Source organism: Myiozetetes cayanensis, unplaced genomic scaffold, assembly GCF_022539395.1.
Source record: "Myiozetetes cayanensis isolate MyiCay16 unplaced genomic scaffold, myiCay2020 scf6-25, whole genome shotgun sequence".
NCBI lineage: Eukaryota > Metazoa > Chordata > Aves > Passeriformes > Tyrannidae > Myiozetetes > Myiozetetes cayanensis.
In genome coordinates this window covers 25,706,987-25,724,469 of record NW_026087853.1, presented here as the reverse complement: position 1 = coordinate 25,724,469, position 17,483 = coordinate 25,706,987, and the positions used below count along the sequence as shown (strand labels likewise).

The 17,483-nt window shown below is 35.4% G+C and overlaps 1 protein-coding gene across 8 annotated transcripts in view; it reads right to left on the bottom strand.

Annotated features, from left to right (window-relative positions):
* Positions 1-17,483, bottom strand: part of HEATR5A (HEAT repeat containing 5A) — a 73,146-nt gene that overhangs the window by 27,579 nt on the left and 28,084 nt on the right. For 7 of the 8 annotated variants that reach the window (XM_050335745.1, XM_050335744.1, XM_050335750.1 and 4 more), the window contains 11 exons: positions 17,178-17,433; positions 16,057-16,212; positions 15,002-15,252; positions 11,973-12,084; positions 10,948-11,100; positions 10,010-10,109; positions 9,178-9,287; positions 4,834-4,997; positions 4,541-4,716; positions 2,981-3,086; positions 409-599 (listed from right to left, as the gene is read on the bottom strand). In XM_050335745.1, the coding sequence (XP_050191702.1) occupies positions 409-599; positions 2,981-3,086; positions 4,541-4,716; positions 4,834-4,997; positions 9,178-9,287; positions 10,010-10,109; positions 10,948-11,100; positions 11,973-12,084; positions 15,002-15,252; positions 16,057-16,212; positions 17,178-17,433 (1,775 nt within the window). The remainder of the gene's footprint in view (positions 1-408; positions 600-2,980; positions 3,087-4,540; positions 4,717-4,833; positions 4,998-9,177; positions 9,288-10,009; positions 10,110-10,947; positions 11,101-11,972; positions 12,085-15,001; positions 15,253-16,056; positions 16,213-17,177; positions 17,434-17,483) is intronic. The other variant, XM_050335747.1, reaches the window with a different exon arrangement.

Genomic DNA, 17,483 nt, shown 5'->3' with positions numbered 1-17,483 from the left:
CAAGACTCTTACTATGCAATAAGCGCATCTACAAATGAAATTTCTGGTATATAATCAGTAAAACATTTAATTAGACACTGTTACGTTGCCAAAATCCTAAGTTCATATATCATTTATTATCTGAAGAAAGTAGCAAAGTTATTTTAGATAACTTAAATGATGTTGCTAGAACAGCAGACAAGATAATTTATTTGAAAGTTTACATGGTTACTTAGACAATCTTCTTCAAGACCACCAAAACTAAGAACTACATGCAGAACTCAGGCAGTGCTTTCTCCTGTTAAATTCTGAAGTGACATCAAATTCATGAAGGAAATCATCTTTTAAAAATTATCATAATAATCATTAGGTAGATTTCTCAAACATTTTTATAAACTCAACTAGTAACCACACTTTGTTTGAACTTACTTGTCAAAACTGACTTGTGCTAATCCGGCAGTGAAGGCACTGTCAGAAACCACCTGTGCCAACCTGGCCAAACACTCTGCAGCAGCACATCTCAGGAGTGGATTATTGCTTTCCAAGGCACCCATTACCAATGCCAGGGCAGACCTTCTAACTTCTTCTGAACCTAAACTTCCCTTGCAGTTAGCCAAATGCTAAAAAATAAATATTAAATATATTAAACAGAATACGAATCAGAATGTGCTTTTCTGTCATGCAAAAAACACAAGACCTGCTGAAGAAATTTTATTTTCTTCCCCTGTATCTGATGAATTCCTCTCTTTTTATTTGCTGTTTTGAGAGTTAGACATCTAACACCACATAAGTGTACATCACAGCACAGCATTATAGTATCAACATGACTATTTTAAGAAATACTGGACAGATTGCAGTAGAACACAATAAACCAACACATAAGCATAAAATTCGGGAAATAAGATCAAGAAGAAAACCAGTGAGAATGGAAAGACACAAAGAAAAATCTCAGTCCAAAATAAGAGTATGAACAAAAGCTCTAGCAGTTATCTGGATTCTATATTAAATATGCTTCAAATACAAATATTGTACAATGAAAGCTCTTGCCTATTCTGAAAACATTTTGCCTTATTAAGAAACATTAAGCAAGGAAGAATGAAAACTGCACATGAATGGAGGAAATCATAAATAAAGTATTAGGGAAAAGCAACAAATGGCAGATAGTTCTGAGATCACCTTTTTTTAACCACTTGTTAATTTTTATTTATACAATAAAAAATATGAAAGGGATGGTGATAAAGACAGAAATGACACAAACAGAATTTTTCCATCTCTCTCTTACTTGAATGACACTTGTAGGGATGCTGGTATACTACAGTGTTTCCCTAAAACTAACACTAAAAAAGGTGAAAATCAAACAGTGACTCCTTAGCACTCAAGAAAGCTATGACAACACAAAACAATATATTATCAGAGAAAACAGGATTGATCTTCACCTTGACTGTTAATCAAAACAAGAACTTCTGTGTACTGTGCTGGTTTGGGTTGGGGTAATGGTAATTTTCTTCACAGTAGTTGGTATGGGGCCATGTTTGGATCTGTGCTGCACACAGGGCTGATAATACTGAGTTGGTTTTGTTATTGTTGAGCAGTGCTTACACAGAACCAAGGCCTTTTCTAGTTCTTGTACCACCCTACAAGTGAGCAGGGTGGAAGTGCACAAGGAGCAGGGAGGGGATGCAGCTGAGATAGCTGACCTCAAGTGACAAGAGGGATATTCCATACCATTTATCTGTTAAAAGAGAGTTGTTTAGCATAAATAAGTTTTAGGTAAAAGGAGTACATAAGACTGTGTGATTTAATATGCAGTTTGTCTCACTTTACTGGCTTAGCATGAGTAGCTGATTAGCTGAAGCCTTGTACCAATAGCTCTGAATTTACATCTACAGATGTTTTCAGCTGGAATATGGTTAATTTTCTTAGTAATTTTCCTAGTAGCTGGTACAGTGCTGTTTTGTCTTTAGACAAGAATATTGAGAACACACTGATGTTTCGATTGTTGCTAGGTAATGTTTATGCTAAGTCTAGGGCTTTTTTAGTTTCCTGTGCTCTGCCAGACAGCAGGTGCACCAGAAGCACAAACCAGAATATCAGGAGACTACAGCAATCAGCAGAAGCTGCAACTCCTCAAGGTAAGAACAATGAACAGCCTCCCTGCGTGAAAACAGGGAAAGAACCCAATAATGTATTAGAAGACCCCAGACCAAAAATCACCATTGGACCAAGAGATGCGTCCAAGGTGTGTGGAGAGCACATGAAGGATGGGTCCATAAATCACAAAAGGGTATAATTCCCCAGGGATTTTTGTTCTGGGTGCCTCTCCAGAGGCATCCAGCTTGAGCTGACCCGCTGCTCTACCACTTCATTAAATAATTTGGTTTTATGAATCTGCTTCCTGAGACTCTGCTTTTCCCAGAAAGCCAGAGTCAAGCCAGAAGTAGGAAGCATGCCTGAGAGTGAGTGTGTGTGCAAACAAGGACATGAAAAGGACATCTGTTGGCTCACAGGAGCTGCCCACAGCGAAGGGGCTCCGCTTTAACTGAGCCTCAGGTGGTCTGTATGTTCAAACTCCTTGAACAGTGTGAGAACACTCAGGTAGCAGCTTCTCCTTTAACATGGCATCATGTGTAGCACATCACGTTGTGAGAAGGAGGCAAGGGGATGTTTGGAGTGATGGTGTTTGCCTTCCCAAGTAACTGTTAGGCATGACGGAGCCCAGATTTCCTGGAAAGAGCTGAACACCCACCTGCCGATGGGAAGTGGTGAATTAATTCCTTTTTTTGCTTTGTTTGCTTTCCCTAATTAACCGTCTATCTCAACCCATGAGTTTTCTCACTTGATTCTTTCCCCTGTCCTACTCTGGGGGAGTTAGCGAGTGGTTGAGTGACTGGATTTAAACCACAGCAGTTGACACATTTGAAGGAACAGGTACTATTTTAGTAACTGAGAGAGAGAGAGAGAGAGAAACAAAGGAAAGAAAGGACAGAGAGAAGAGATTTACCTTCAAGGAAGTAGAAAAGGCTGACACAACATGTAGTTGTACTATTTGTTGTCGTGATCCTTTTGTTTGCTTTATGGAATTCAACAACTGTTCTAATGCCTGGAGCCTTAAACAAAAACAGAAAAGAAAGCACAGAATTGAAAGCTAAGGAAATAAATCAAAATTTTAAATTTTATTTTAAAACCCATAAAAAAGCCTATATATTACAGAAACAGAGGTGGAGCAAATTAACTCTTGAGCATTTTCCTTCAACTGGCATCCCTGTCTCCTACAAAAACATTGTGTATTCTGTGTTAGAAAAAGCACCTTATCGATGAACATGAACTTTTCACCTTTGTTTCCTTATAACATATGTATTCATAGATAATCATTTATATCTAAGTAACATTAAATAGACATTATTAAACCAAACTGTATATGGGAATGATGCATTTTGACTTACAGTTGAGAAAGGAGGAGGTAAAAAAAAAGAAAATGAAAATGCAGTTATCTCAGCAATTAGTTCATGTCTTGAGAAACAGGTGAAGAAAACCAACTGGCAAGGTGGTGATGGTTGGGGCAAAAAACGCAAACAGAAAAAAATCCACAATAAAACAGTCAGTGAACACAGAATAAGAAAGTAAAAGTGAGTCAGAAGAACAAATAAATCACATGGTAATTTTATTGGCAGGTATTCTCATATTCAAACAGCTGCCTCAAACTTACACTAAATCCTGAGCACGTAGTGAACACATCTTCACTAGGTAGTGAAGACATCAAGACTCAGGACCCGTCAAGACTAAGTACTCATTTCACACAGGGTAAATAAAACCATTACTACTTATAATGATTGAGATCTGGGGTGTAACTACAGTTGGCTTTGAAAATATAAAGCTGTTTAATTTAAAAATAATTGATCTGTTCTAAAGCCACATTCAAAAATATTACCAGCAGCACACAGAAGAAGCAACAGCATGCAAAAATCTTAAGGAATTTTATGCCTGAGCAATCAGTGTGCTTATAAATGTGAAACAAACCAAAATGCCATGTGTGCAGTAGGAAGATCATGCACACAAACCCAAGAGAATTTTGTGATCCCTTTCAAGCATTCTTGTACCTCGACAGAACTGTGGTAAGACACACACTCATGTTTCTTCCCATCTACTTTTTATAAAGAATGAGGCAGGTTGAGGGTTCCTTATGCTGCAGCTTCCTACCCCTTTTGTCTTTCTTTGTTTCTAAGGTATTTAGTCATTATGCATTAAGCATGACAAAAATAGTTCAACAGCTCCTAAAATAACTTCCATTTTGATCTGGCTATCAAAACAAAACATTTTTTTTGGTCAACAGAATGTATTATGACAGTAACCTCTTGTTGGATGTGCTTTCTTGTTGTCAGTAACTTTAAAGAGAAAGTCAAATAAGTTGGTGTTCTAAATTATATTATTCATATGGTTTACAGAATGCACTTCCACAATTCACTATTTTTTCAGAGTTGTTTTCTTCTGTATTTAATGTCAACCACTGTGACCATCTCATAACATCTCCCAAATTCCCCAGCAGTTGTAGTTACTACTTTACCTGTGTGATTCTGCTATATGGGAAAACATAACTCCAAAAAGTCGAGTTGCTGCACTGATAACAGACAATGCAGGAGGTAGTGGTTTAGGTACTGAGTCCCCTTTTCCAGCTTTCTCATAAATTGCATAAGGGTCATATTCCAGGCTGCCACTAGCTATGCTGTTACCTAAAAGGAGCTGTTAAGAAAGAAAAAAGGGATAGCCACATTTTTGACCAAGTCTAAATGAGCACTGACCCCAATAACAAAACTGTATGAAACTATAATACTACCTTTGTAACAGAACAAAAAGTACCTGCTCTTCGATAAATCGGTGGTCAGTCTCCTGCAGTAAGGGACCGAGTAAAATGAGATCATTCTCATGACAAAGCGGTGGAAGTAAGAATGTAGAGGCATCAATCTGGCTATCTGGGACAGTCAAGTCAGTCACTAATTCTTTCAGAACAGCACAGAAACTTCCTTTAAGTTAAAGGAAAAATATGCAAAACTTCTGGTTAATTACTCGCAACTTCGGGAGCAGGATATTTATACCGAAATAGCAACATTCATCTAACATTTCTCTTAAGTCTTCAAATAGTTAATTGGAGAACCCTCTCTGTTACAGGGGAAACAACAGAGCAGTACCTGAGATAGGCAAGCCAAGCACATACAGCAATCTAGAAGCTGAAAAGCAAAGACTTTTACCTTTACAGAAGGCATAGTGCCATACAAGTGATAATCCAGTAAATTAGTTACATTTACAATTGAAGTAGAGGAAATAATGCAGTTACAAACACAGCTATATTTTCTTCTATTTCCTGAAAATTAATGCTGTGGAATGTATTACATGGGAATACTTGGACTCGGCAAGCAGAGGTAATTTAAAACATCCCTAAGTTTGATAAATAACAAAATCTGATGAGCGTATTCCCCTGTTTTATGAGTTAGCATGCAAAAAGCAAAGCAGAAGGAATTTACTGTAGGTTACATTATGGTAAATTACATTGGTAGTTGACTTTCATATATTTTTGTACTTAATATTTCTGACAAGGTTCTACGTTATACATAAACAACAACCCTGGGCATTTTGACTCAGACTATTTTAGGTCATTAAAATAGTCCTTGTAGTGAGAGAACATTTCCAGCACTGAACCACATGTGATGAGAAAGGTCTGGTTTATAACTAAGCTGTGTTCAAAAACTGCAGAACTGATCTTAAAGAAGCACATGGTCTTTACACAAATATTACATAAGAATTTACCTCCAGAGCATTAAGCTTGCAAAGTCAAGTCCTCAAGAAAGGGAAAATTTCAGCACTAAGAGGAGGAGCTTAGCTCCACATATCCAATTATTTGCATTCAGTTTAGATGATCACACAATTACTTGTTTGCATTAAAACTGCTTATCATTTCTCAACACGTGGAAGTTCCAAAAAATGGGACAACGCGGTTATCAGCACCCAATGAGCACAAGCAGAGTTAGTATACTTGGAGCTGGTAGCTACAACCAGCTTTGTTACCCTTTCTGAAAATTGAAACTGTTGTGAGAAAGCTGGCTTTCTCTCCCCTATTTACCAAACTCCCGGTCCCATCAGCCTGTCTTCCCTGCAGGCATCTGTTGCTTTGCCTGCCTCCCTGACTAATGAAGCAAGTATGTAATTTTTCCCAAATGCTTTACTCAAATCTAAATGCAAAAAAGTAAGCACTATCAAATATATTGCAAAGTGCACAGATAGTGTGTGCAAGGGACAGAAATTGAGCCTTTTTAAAAAAACACGGTAGTTAACAACTAGAAGCTGTTCTTTCATCATTGCTCATCACAACAACTTTTTTTTTTAAAATCTCCTTCCTACAAAAACAGTTTTTAAAACCAAATGTAATTGAGATACCTATTTTTTAACCAAATAAGAATTTATTTTAGTCCCAGACACTTGGCAATACTCAACATGTCAAACAATATTCTCCCAATGTAAAGTCGTTCAAAATTTTGAGCCAAGAATGCTGTTCCAGCATTCTAGCTATTCATCTCATCCTATTAAGAAAGAGAAGTGAATGCTTGTATTCAATTTTATGGTTTAGACAGTGGAACGTAACAAACACAAAAAGCTGAAGAATGAAAAGAAACTTAATGAGTTGTCTGACAAAACACATTAATTTCAGGCAACAGAAAACATCAACAAATCTAATAAAATTCAGACTATTGAAATTATTTGTGTGAAATTTTCAATTTGGACATTATAAAACTTCTTATATTAACAGGAAATAAATGTGTAGCCTCAAAAACATAAGCACATTATAATCCAAAACTAATGACACGTGAAAATGATCACAAATATGATTTGTCATCAACAGAAACAGCTTTCCCCAGCTTAAAAAGTTCATACTTTGGATCAGATAAATTGCAAAGCCTTAACTGTTCAGACACAACGGAAGACAGGAACTAAAACATGTTCAATGTATTTCACTGATGTTCAAGTTTACCAAATGAGTTCTTTTCACTTCTGTCATCGCTGAAATAATGCAAAAAATCAGTTACTGTTCATGCATACTCATGGTAGGTCTTTGTAAAATTCTGCTGTTTGAACTGATATTGATTTTTAGTGATGAAAACAGTAAAAGAAAACGCCTGTAAGAGGCAGTAAGTAAGCAGGAAAGGACCAAGAGGAGCCTAAACAAGTCCTACTGTCTCAGGCCTCAGAAATCTAAAGGCTGGAATTGACAAAGAAGTTGACTTAATAAAGTTCAGCTGACTGAATAAAGAATCTGTTTTCAACAGATATTTTGTTTTGGTATGGGTATTTTGTTTTGTTCCTCTTGTGCTAAAGAAAACAAGTTTTGCACATTATTTGCAAATACTAAAAGCTTGAGTTACAACTCGTGGTGTATGTTTCCATCACCAGTTTTCTCAAAAAGAAACAGCTTGCAGATTTCTAGCCTCTGCCTAACTACCTGAATCAAAGAAAACAAATACAAAAGAAATGAACTGGTGAAAGTTTCTCATTCAGTGTGTCATTCTGAGCCATGCAAAATGTGACATGTTGTGCAACACAGAAGTACTCCTAATATTGTTCTTATTGATAATGACTGAATTTAGACATTGAAAAAAGAATCCTGGGTTTCAAAATGGTGTCGTTTTCCTAAATAAACTATTTTTAAAAATCCAGGTATTTGTAAAGACAAACAGTTTCTCCATGAAGCTTTCATACTGGAAATAATATGGAAAGAATGTTTCAAGTTTTACCTTAGCAACTTTTCATCACATTTTTAAATGATGCACACTTACATGTTAAAATACACAGCAGACCTTGGAAATAAGTTCTGGCAATGTATGCATTTCCATTCCTTCCTCATTCTCATACACATGGATGGATATGTCTGAGACTACACCTGGCAAACTACTGCTTTGATTCTAAGGCTATTTTCAAAGCTTTCAGCAGGGTGACTACTTATTTATAACAAACCTTTCAAGTTTTTCTTTATTTATTGGATCTAGAATGCAGCACCCTCATCTAGGATGCTCTCTCACATGAAATTTGCAGGTCACACTGTAAAACACAGTGTATTTTCAATAAAGTTAGAACATACACAGAAATCTCAAACACACCAAGAAACTGCCAAACCCATACCAAATATTTGTATTCTATAAAATGTTACCCCTGTAATAAAGGAACAAAAGGAATAACATGCTTTAAGGGATGGAGGTGTAATTTTCAGTCTTTGAAAAACAAGGCACAAATGAGTATTATACTCCATGCTTTAAGTGTTATATACAGATTTTCAACGTGACACCAGCTTTAAGGTATAAGTCATAAGGGATTTGTCCCAATTAATTCAGCTGTTACCACTAGATGGAGCAGATAATTTGAGCATGGATTCCTTCCATGATACAGAGGACACAGCTAATTTAGACCCTGGCTGGCCCATATTGTCTCTGTCCTGAAAAAATACCCTATACTTCCCTTTACAGCTGTCAAAAACACTATGGTTCCTTACTGCAGTCCATACAGTACTGTATGGCAAACAATTCAAAGACAACAAAGGTATTTAATTTTTTAGCTGAACTGTTAGACCCACCTAACTACAGTGCTTAGTTAATGCATTAGAGAGCTAGATTTTAAATACTCTAGTTATGTTCTCCTACAGAAAAATAAGTCAATTCCCAAATTTTGTTGAAATTGTTCTTTAAATACAAACTTTTTGTTCACAATCTGCACAGGATCAGGTTAATATATCTGTAATATATCTTCACTTTAATTAATTAAATTATTTCAATAGACTATATGCAACTGGTTTAAACCAAGATTACACCTTTGGAATTCAGGATTCAATGGAAAATAGAACAGGCATAAAAAAAAAAGAATTTTTCAACTACTCTGAAACGGAAAGGTTGTCTGCCTTCTAGTTTCAACAAAAATAGACCAAAAGTCTGTATTTGTAACAGAAGCCTGTATTTATAATAGAAGAGGGGGAAAAAAGATCATGAACACTTTTCAAAACCACAGTGACTCTGCTACAGTTCATCCAATTTAAACAGACAGAATAACATTTGTTTTTTAGAAAGGGTGGAGCTAATTTTTGTTACCTGAATTTATGTTGAACAGAAACTTAAAAATAAAACCATGATATTTTTAATGTGTTCCTCTCTGTATGGAAATACATACCTTCATAGGTCTTTGGAGGCAATACTGCTAGTAATTCATAAAGTTTATGTCTGTAAATTGTTGATGGTGTTTTTAAAGCATTTCCATATGATTTATATATTGAAGGGAGCCTTAAAATATAAAAAGCACATCAGAGGTGTTAAAGATGCAAGCATTACGTAATGCCCCAGTTTCATTTGCACCACTTTGTCGAATGCTTTTTAAATTCATACATATTATATAACTACAGTTCTGATTGGCATTACCAACAGTAGAAGGAAACCAATTCATTTCACATGTTCTGACAGAGTATCTGTTGTCCATTCCCAGGTATTACTTTTATTTAATATCAGAAAAATAAACAAGGTTTTCTATTTTCTTTGATTTTACCTATACTTATGGTAATAAAATTTTTTTGATGTATTTCTCTAAGTTACAGCTTAGAGCTCAAATGCATTAAATCACTCTATATTCCAAAGGCAAAAGTTTAAAAATTATAAACCCCTTTCCAGCTTAGTTCTGAATATATATATATAAAAAGTGCCATGTCTAAAAGATTTCATCTAAGCATATTCTTGAACTTTGTTTTTATTTTATAAAAAATTATGGTATATAAACACAAATGTTCATGTTTGATTAAAATGGTAGAATATAAACACTAACTTAAAAAAACACCCACGAAATAGCTTCTTCCTTAGCTTTTTCACATGACACTGGAATCTGCAAACACATAGACTCTGATTTCTGTTCCTTTGAAAAGAAAGTGCTTTAGAAAGTGCACTAAGTCAAATATAGATTACTCTGTAGCTTCTCAAAACTAGAATCCATTTAACAGTTTTGTACACACACTTACTGTGTCAATAAATCAACAGCACTTGGGAGAGGAGGAAGAAGTCTCCGAACAACTTCATCCGTAAGAAGACCACCACAGTGGGAAACAAAGCTTTTGATAGCTAGAAAAGGAATTGGATTTTAATTTACTTGGTGTGAGTTATCTTGCAGGAAAACAATCACATCAGCAAATCACATAATTACATCACTAATAATGTAAAAGCAGAAGAAAACAAACAACCAAAATTAAAAAGTATTTTAGCCTATAAAACTGAAGAAACTATCTGATAAAAATCTCAAATGAAAAAGGTCATGTTTACAGATGCACTGTTTTGTTGTCTCAGCTTGGACATTCATAATCTGACTTTTAATTGCATATATAAATGGATCTATTTTTTGCTTTTCGTTATAAACTGAGTTACAGTACATAACTTCATGATAATTCCATAATAATAATAAAAAATAGGAGAAGGATGATTAAATGACCTACTGCTTACCATTTTCCATTAAAATTTAGTTTAATTACTGTACTTGAGCAACCAACTAACATGTATACAAGTATTTTTCATTATTTATGAAAAACTAAACTTAAGTTTAATTTTCAAAAGCACCTGGAGAATATGAAGTATTAAATACCTATTTTCTAAAGAGGAAATATTTATAGGTTAATTTTTTAGGTTACTTCCAAAACGAAATTACTATTGAATTCCACACTTCGTGATAAATCTTAACAGTGAGAGAAAGTGGTGATCACTATACCAGGGTTCATATTTCTGCAATGCAAAGAACATACATACATACGTAAATAGAGATAGACAAGTACCTACGTTGAGGAATGAATACATCCTTTACCATCTAGTGAAAAAAAATCAATATGAAGTGTCCTTGTTCTTTCAGAAGGAAAAATAAACTAACAGCCCAACTATAAATATGCAGAGAAAGACAGTAAATCCCACTTACCACAAAGAGCACCAGCACGGCCTTCCAGTGTTACTTGCCAGGTAAATGAATCTCCTCGTGTCTTCTCTGTTTCCAGGTCTTTAGGAGATGATGGAAAGATGCACTTCCACAGTAACAGCACTCGTGGCAGATGATGTTGGACAACTGCAGGACCTACAAACATTGACAGTTGTCATGCCAATGCAGCATTAATAAAATTAAATTTTCTCTTTCATTCCTTCTTCCTATGTTCACAAAATCTTTACAGCAGTGAACAAAACCTTATGCTACTTTTCCAGCCTTCTCATGTATAGTTTCTCAGACGTCTACTATCTTGGTACTCCATTTTCATATATAACTGCATGCCCACTGACACATTTATGCTACCAATCTGCAATCTCTGTTTTACTAAGACCTTGTGGATCACCAGCATAAAAGAGATGTAATGATCAACAGTGATGTTCAGGAAAGCAAGCATTTGTTTTAAGTTAATTAAATATAATAATACAAGAAAAAAATGGGTACAAGAAAAAAATGGGAGTTGTTGGGCAGAAGTAATAGCTGAAACATGAAAGGTGACTTAAAAATATGATCAAACCCAACAGAATACATTCTTTATCAGTAACTTACTTATCACAGTCAATAATATGACCATTAAGATATATCAGAAATTTTTGTAAGATTTCAAATGCCTGACAAGAGGGAAATTCAAATGATTAGCTCATTTTGTGCTGGGACAGATGTTTAACATTTCATGACCACGAAGACATTTGGTTAGACTGACTTTGAAAGTTATTTTCTACATTTAACTAATAGTGGTCCCACTCAGTCACTGGTTTTCAGACATTGCTCTCCGTGAACTAACAGCAAATTTGAGAGAAATGACATTTTTACCTCAGAAAGTTTTTTTAAACAATCCAAACATTTAGGAGGGGTTTTAATTATTCTACAGTAGTAAATTAAACAAAACCTCAAAAGAACTAAAATCAGAGATGCGACACTGAACAGCTTAATGGAGTTTTAGAAAAACTGTAGAAAGCTACTACCTAATGTCATGAGGGCAGCTATCAACAGCCATCCAGCCTGCGTTCGCTGCAGTGAAATGCGGCTGTTCTGAGAAGCAGAACACAGCAACTCCTCTGCTACGGTCATGATTACCTTCAACATAAAACAGAAAAACAGAGCATCAGCATCTTCATAACTACAATGTTTTTTCCAAATACTTTTATTTTGATACTTAATCCTACTCCAGTGTTCCCAGATAGGACAGCATCTTCCCCTCACACTATGGCAATAAACTCAAGCTCACGAAATTGCAATTTCTGACTTCACAACAAGTCTGGCATAGCTTCAACAATTCTGTGGAGTACTAGGTAAGTTACTTGGCTGCTGTGTATCCTTTCTTTTATCAGCAGTAAAATGACAACTGATAATTCTCACAGGAATATGCATTGGAAGGATAGAAGTGTTATGATATTCTATTTATGTCAGTATGTAGAAAAAGAATAGCATGACACCTACAAATTACAGCTCAGAAGAAGCGGTGGGACCAGTAATAATCTTTTATATCATTGTTTTAGAATAAGGTCTATCATCCTCTCTGACCATTTTTCAAATCGACAAATGGCATGGCTAAATGAGTTAGAATAGTATAGTTAGAATTAATCCCATCTTAGCTGCTCAACTCCAACTGCACACGCCCACTAAGAGCCAAGTGCAAGGTGATTACACTTGTTACCAAAGCACAAGCACAAGCAATCTAGAACTTCCACGGAGGGGCACACCTTCTGTCCACAGTATGGCTACTAATGCTGTAAGTATTCTGCAAGTAGTTTGCTTCAATTACATTTCACATAGGCTAAAAAGTATTTCTTTCTGCATTATGTCAGGTCTCCAAAACTGCCCATAAATCAGTATCACAAGTAAGAAGTGTCATTATCAAGAGTATCATTAGAAGCCTCACTATAGAAAATATCCTTCTATAATTTCTCTGTACACTTAGAAAATGACACAAAAGTTTGCACATGAAAGTTTGTTTCATGAATGTTTGACATTTTTACACTTCCAAAACTTCATCTGAAGTCTTTTTTCCTGTCTGAAAGTATTAGTTTCCCCAATTCCATAATGCTACCAGGTGGTTGGAAATGAAGAAATTTACTTGTATAGATTCCTGATAGATTTAATATATTTGATGCTAAAATAAATCAGTACCCTTGTTAAATTATACTACTAAAAAATCACTAAAAACTTAGCACACTTAAATTACCTGTAAAACAAACATCCTAGAAAGGATGTCATTTAATGATTTCTGGTAATTTTTCTCTCTATGTACAAGGAGGAATATCTTATTTTTGAAGGATTTTTTTTTTCTGAATGTTAAATGGATAAAACCTCACTAATTATTTTCTTTAGGTTCCACCTGCAACTGTTAACTGCTCTCTCAAAGGAAAATTAATTAATATAAAACAGCTTCTATCCAGATCACTGTTGTCTGTGTTTGATACTTCTTTTTCAAAACTGCTCTATTTAACACTGGTCTCTTTCAGCTCCTCAGAATAGGAGCTAGTCTGGAATCTGGCAGTGTTCCTAGGAGAGACTGGAAAAGGGCTTTTGTCAACTGCTCCGTTCTCACCCCTGCCAGCTTAGTACAGAATACAGTATTTCTCCCACACATTTTTTTGTGCCCTCTCATACCTCCTCCTGGCTCTATTTCATCCTACTGTACTCCTCTACAAGAAATCTTTGTTAAGAATTATGTTTCTCTGTTAAACAGAAACTTTAGCTCTGCTTAAGTATATAGTATTTGAATGGTACTTCTTATCTACATAAGTGGGCAAACTGTATTAATTTTGTTCTCTCTGCATGATCTTTTAGCAATCACCAGGAAGAGTTCTTAAAAGCTAAGAAACACAGGTGTGCTTTTTTTTATTATTTATAAGTTGTTTTCAATTTGCACTTAGGACTCTGAATGCTGAGAATAATTGCTTAATGTCCATTGACTCCAAAACAGATATTTTCACAAGAGAGAACGTAAAGTTTCTACATTATGCAAAGAATTAGCAGGTACTGCTGACATTTAGAACATATCAGTTTTGCAAGTATGAATGACTCCATAGATAAAGTTGCCAATAGGATGGAAACAGCTTCTTCTCCTGGTCTGTATTTCTACATCTACATATCCCTAAAACCTCAGAGTACTGTATATCCTATCTGCACTAGTGAGGAGATTGGTACAAGCATCTCAGACTATGATAATGCAATAAATTGGTTTCTATTAAATTCTGTAAAACAAAATAAAAGCGTGTATCTGTTGTACTTGACTAAACATTTTTTTGGACTTGACCAAAGATTTTCAAGATAATACATAATGTATGTTACTGCTTTAAGCACTGACTAAGCTGTACACTGGAGAGTTATTGATGGGCCTAGGAAATACTAATTTGGCTTATTCTGTGGCTGAACAACTTTCCTTCCAAAAAAATGACAGCATGCAACAGATCTGTAAGTGGTTTTGTTTTGTTTGTTTGTTTGTTTGTTTGTTTGTAATAAAAGGAAGATCTTTTCCTTTGGCAAAGTCTGACACATTTCATCTGGATTTACTCCAAAATAGCCTTTTCTCACCATTAACACAGCTGAAATGTCAGTTTTCTAATTTAAGCCAGTGTCAAACTGAGATAGAATTGCAGAAGATTTAATTTTGCTGTAAAGGATTTAGCTGGAAATTTGAAAAACGTAACTACTCGAGGAATAATTTCTCCAGATAAACCTTCTCTTAGACTGCTCTGTCCCAAAACAACAAATTTCTCCCCTAACAAAATTTTCCATTAGAAAAAAGTAGTAATATGAGTAGTTAGTAAAATCATTAGTGGCATTTCCCAAGAAATTCACAATCCTGACACATTTGAGAAAAAGCATTTGCTTATTTGAGTTATGGTATGTTTCAAAGTCCTCTTCTTGAGGAACCAAAGTATCTCATCAGTATACTGGGTTATGTGAGCACATCATAAAGAAAACTTGCAAGCACTGCTGGAAAAACATCCAAAAAATGCTTATATGTAAAGTATTCAAACCATACCTTCCCTTTCCCATGTGGAATTCCTAAAGGACAGTGTTTTACTGCACCCAGCAAAGCAGCAACAGCAAAACTGTAGCCAGTTACAGCTTCTGGGGAGGATTTCAATGTACTAAGACGTTCAGTGCAACGATCCAACAGCAGGGACACATAGGAGGGCAATGCTACTGCAATACAGCGTAAACACCAAGCTGCTGTTATTCTGACTGAAATGCTGGGATGAAGAATGATGGAAATTACTGCTTCCAGAACTGCTGAAAAATAAAATGCATAAATACACTTAAGAAATAGGCAAGCAGATTGTCAAACAAGCAAAAATCTATACAGAGGACTGGTGAACATAACACTATCCATTTTCCATACTTCTCTTGAAAAACTATTAATGTTTTTTACTGTGAGGTACATCTTAACAAATTTAAATAATTCAATACTTTTCAAAAAAATTTACCCTGAATGAAATGTAACATTATGGAGAAAACCTAACATATTACACAGTTATCCACCAACATGCATAGAAAATACCTGTAAGCATTCTCAAGGAAGCAGAAATACATGTGGTGGAAATAGATGTCCACTCAAACCCATCCAGAAAAAAATATAGCTAAACGAAAATTATAAAGGTTGATAAAGATACCCAGCTCAATCAAACTGATTTATTATAAACATTGTGAAGTGTTGGACTCTATATACAAGCCTTAATGCAATTAAATTCGATACAGTTTTTTTTGTTGTTGTTTTAATAAATATACTTGTACAAGTTGGGAGAAGACACAGAACTCTTTGGGCAATGTCTTAAATTTTCCTACAGTATGTAAGGTAGCCAACTTTCCCTCCTCCCTTTTTTGTTTTTGGTTGTTTTCTTCGGATTTTTTTAAGTTTATTGGAAGAATACAGAAAAGAGTAGAAGAATACAGAGATCCTGGTAAGGAGACTGAGCCAGAAAAATAGCCAGAAAAAGAGGAAACAAGAAAAAATAAGAAATCAAAGAAGATGACAATGATCAAAGCGATATAAATATATTTTGCACTCTGGATGACAAAATAATTCAAGGCTTGTACCTGTACTGGAGTCTTGCAGTAACGGTGCTGCTGTCGTTCCTAAGCCTTGGATAAGACTTCCAAGTTCCTGAAGTGCACACACAAGCACATGCTGACTTGCTGTTACATCTGTTGTATTAAGTCTTGTTTCCAAGTTACTGTCACTCATTGCAGCATCTGATAACACAGTACAAGAAAATCACCATGAAATCACTACCAAAATCAAACAAAACTGATCGGAAAAAGGTTTTTGCTAATAGTAGATGTTTATCTACCCTCCTGCATTTAGTAACAGAAAGTGGATACTACCAAATTGCTTATCTTTATGTGATCGGAAACACTGGCTAGTAAGAAGCATGCTATTCTCTGCCCCACTAAAAGTGACTTGAAGAGGACATGCTTTGATAATTTGCCAGATTTTAGTACACAGTAGGAAGAAAGAAAGGGAAGAAAAGAACAAAATCTTGTGAGAGCAAGCGAGTGAGAAGGTGGAGACAAGGAATAAAGAGCGAGGAGAAAAATATGATGTATTTTTGAAAGTTCATCTTTTGAGACACGAATGAGTATGACAGTTTAGACATAAAACATTTAGATATTTAACTCAAATACAATATGCTGCTGTACACCAGGGGACAACAGGTTATGCCCAGCATTTTCTTTCTTTTCACCTCAAAGGAGATATGTTTCCTCCAGGAGAAATGCTCATTTTTCAATTAGGAACAAATGTTTCTATTTTGAACCTTCATAATGTCAACTGCCCTAAACAGGAAGGCAGGATCTGGATAGACATATATTAACTGCCAATTTAACTTACTTTAAAATACTATCTGTATTTTATTATAGCATATATTTATTATTTTATTTTATTTGTAATTTGTTAAAATTGCTTTTACCAGCAAAGGAGTGTTAAAAAATACATTTGTACTTGTGTGGGTACACGCCTACAGAAACAGAGACACAGACACACACAAATAACCAGCCCAAGCTAAAAACAAAGCAGTCCATCAAAAGCCTCTTACATTATCATGGTAATAAATCAGCACTATATATTCTATTTCTGCAGTCTCTGGATTAGGTAGTTGGACAATCACTTAAAAAAGGAAAAACAGAGGCCCAAATGGATAATCTTGTTAGACCCATACCCACAACTTTCTTCAGTTTCCAGATGGCCTGACAAATCTCCTTGGCAGCTGCAATTTGAGCCTTTTCCCCAAGCAGGCCTCCTACTGTAGCTCGAAGGATGAATGAAACACAGCGACGACAGCCGATAGCATCCACCAGGCTCTGAACAGCCTTGGGGTGAGACTGAGACACAAGATCTAGAATATGGGAAAGGAAGGCAGAGAAGTTCCTTTCAAGCCACTGTGCTCCTAGTGTAGAGACAAACACCACATATGCCTGAAAGAGATTTGAAAAGAAACATATTTTAGAGCAAAATATCTGGGAAA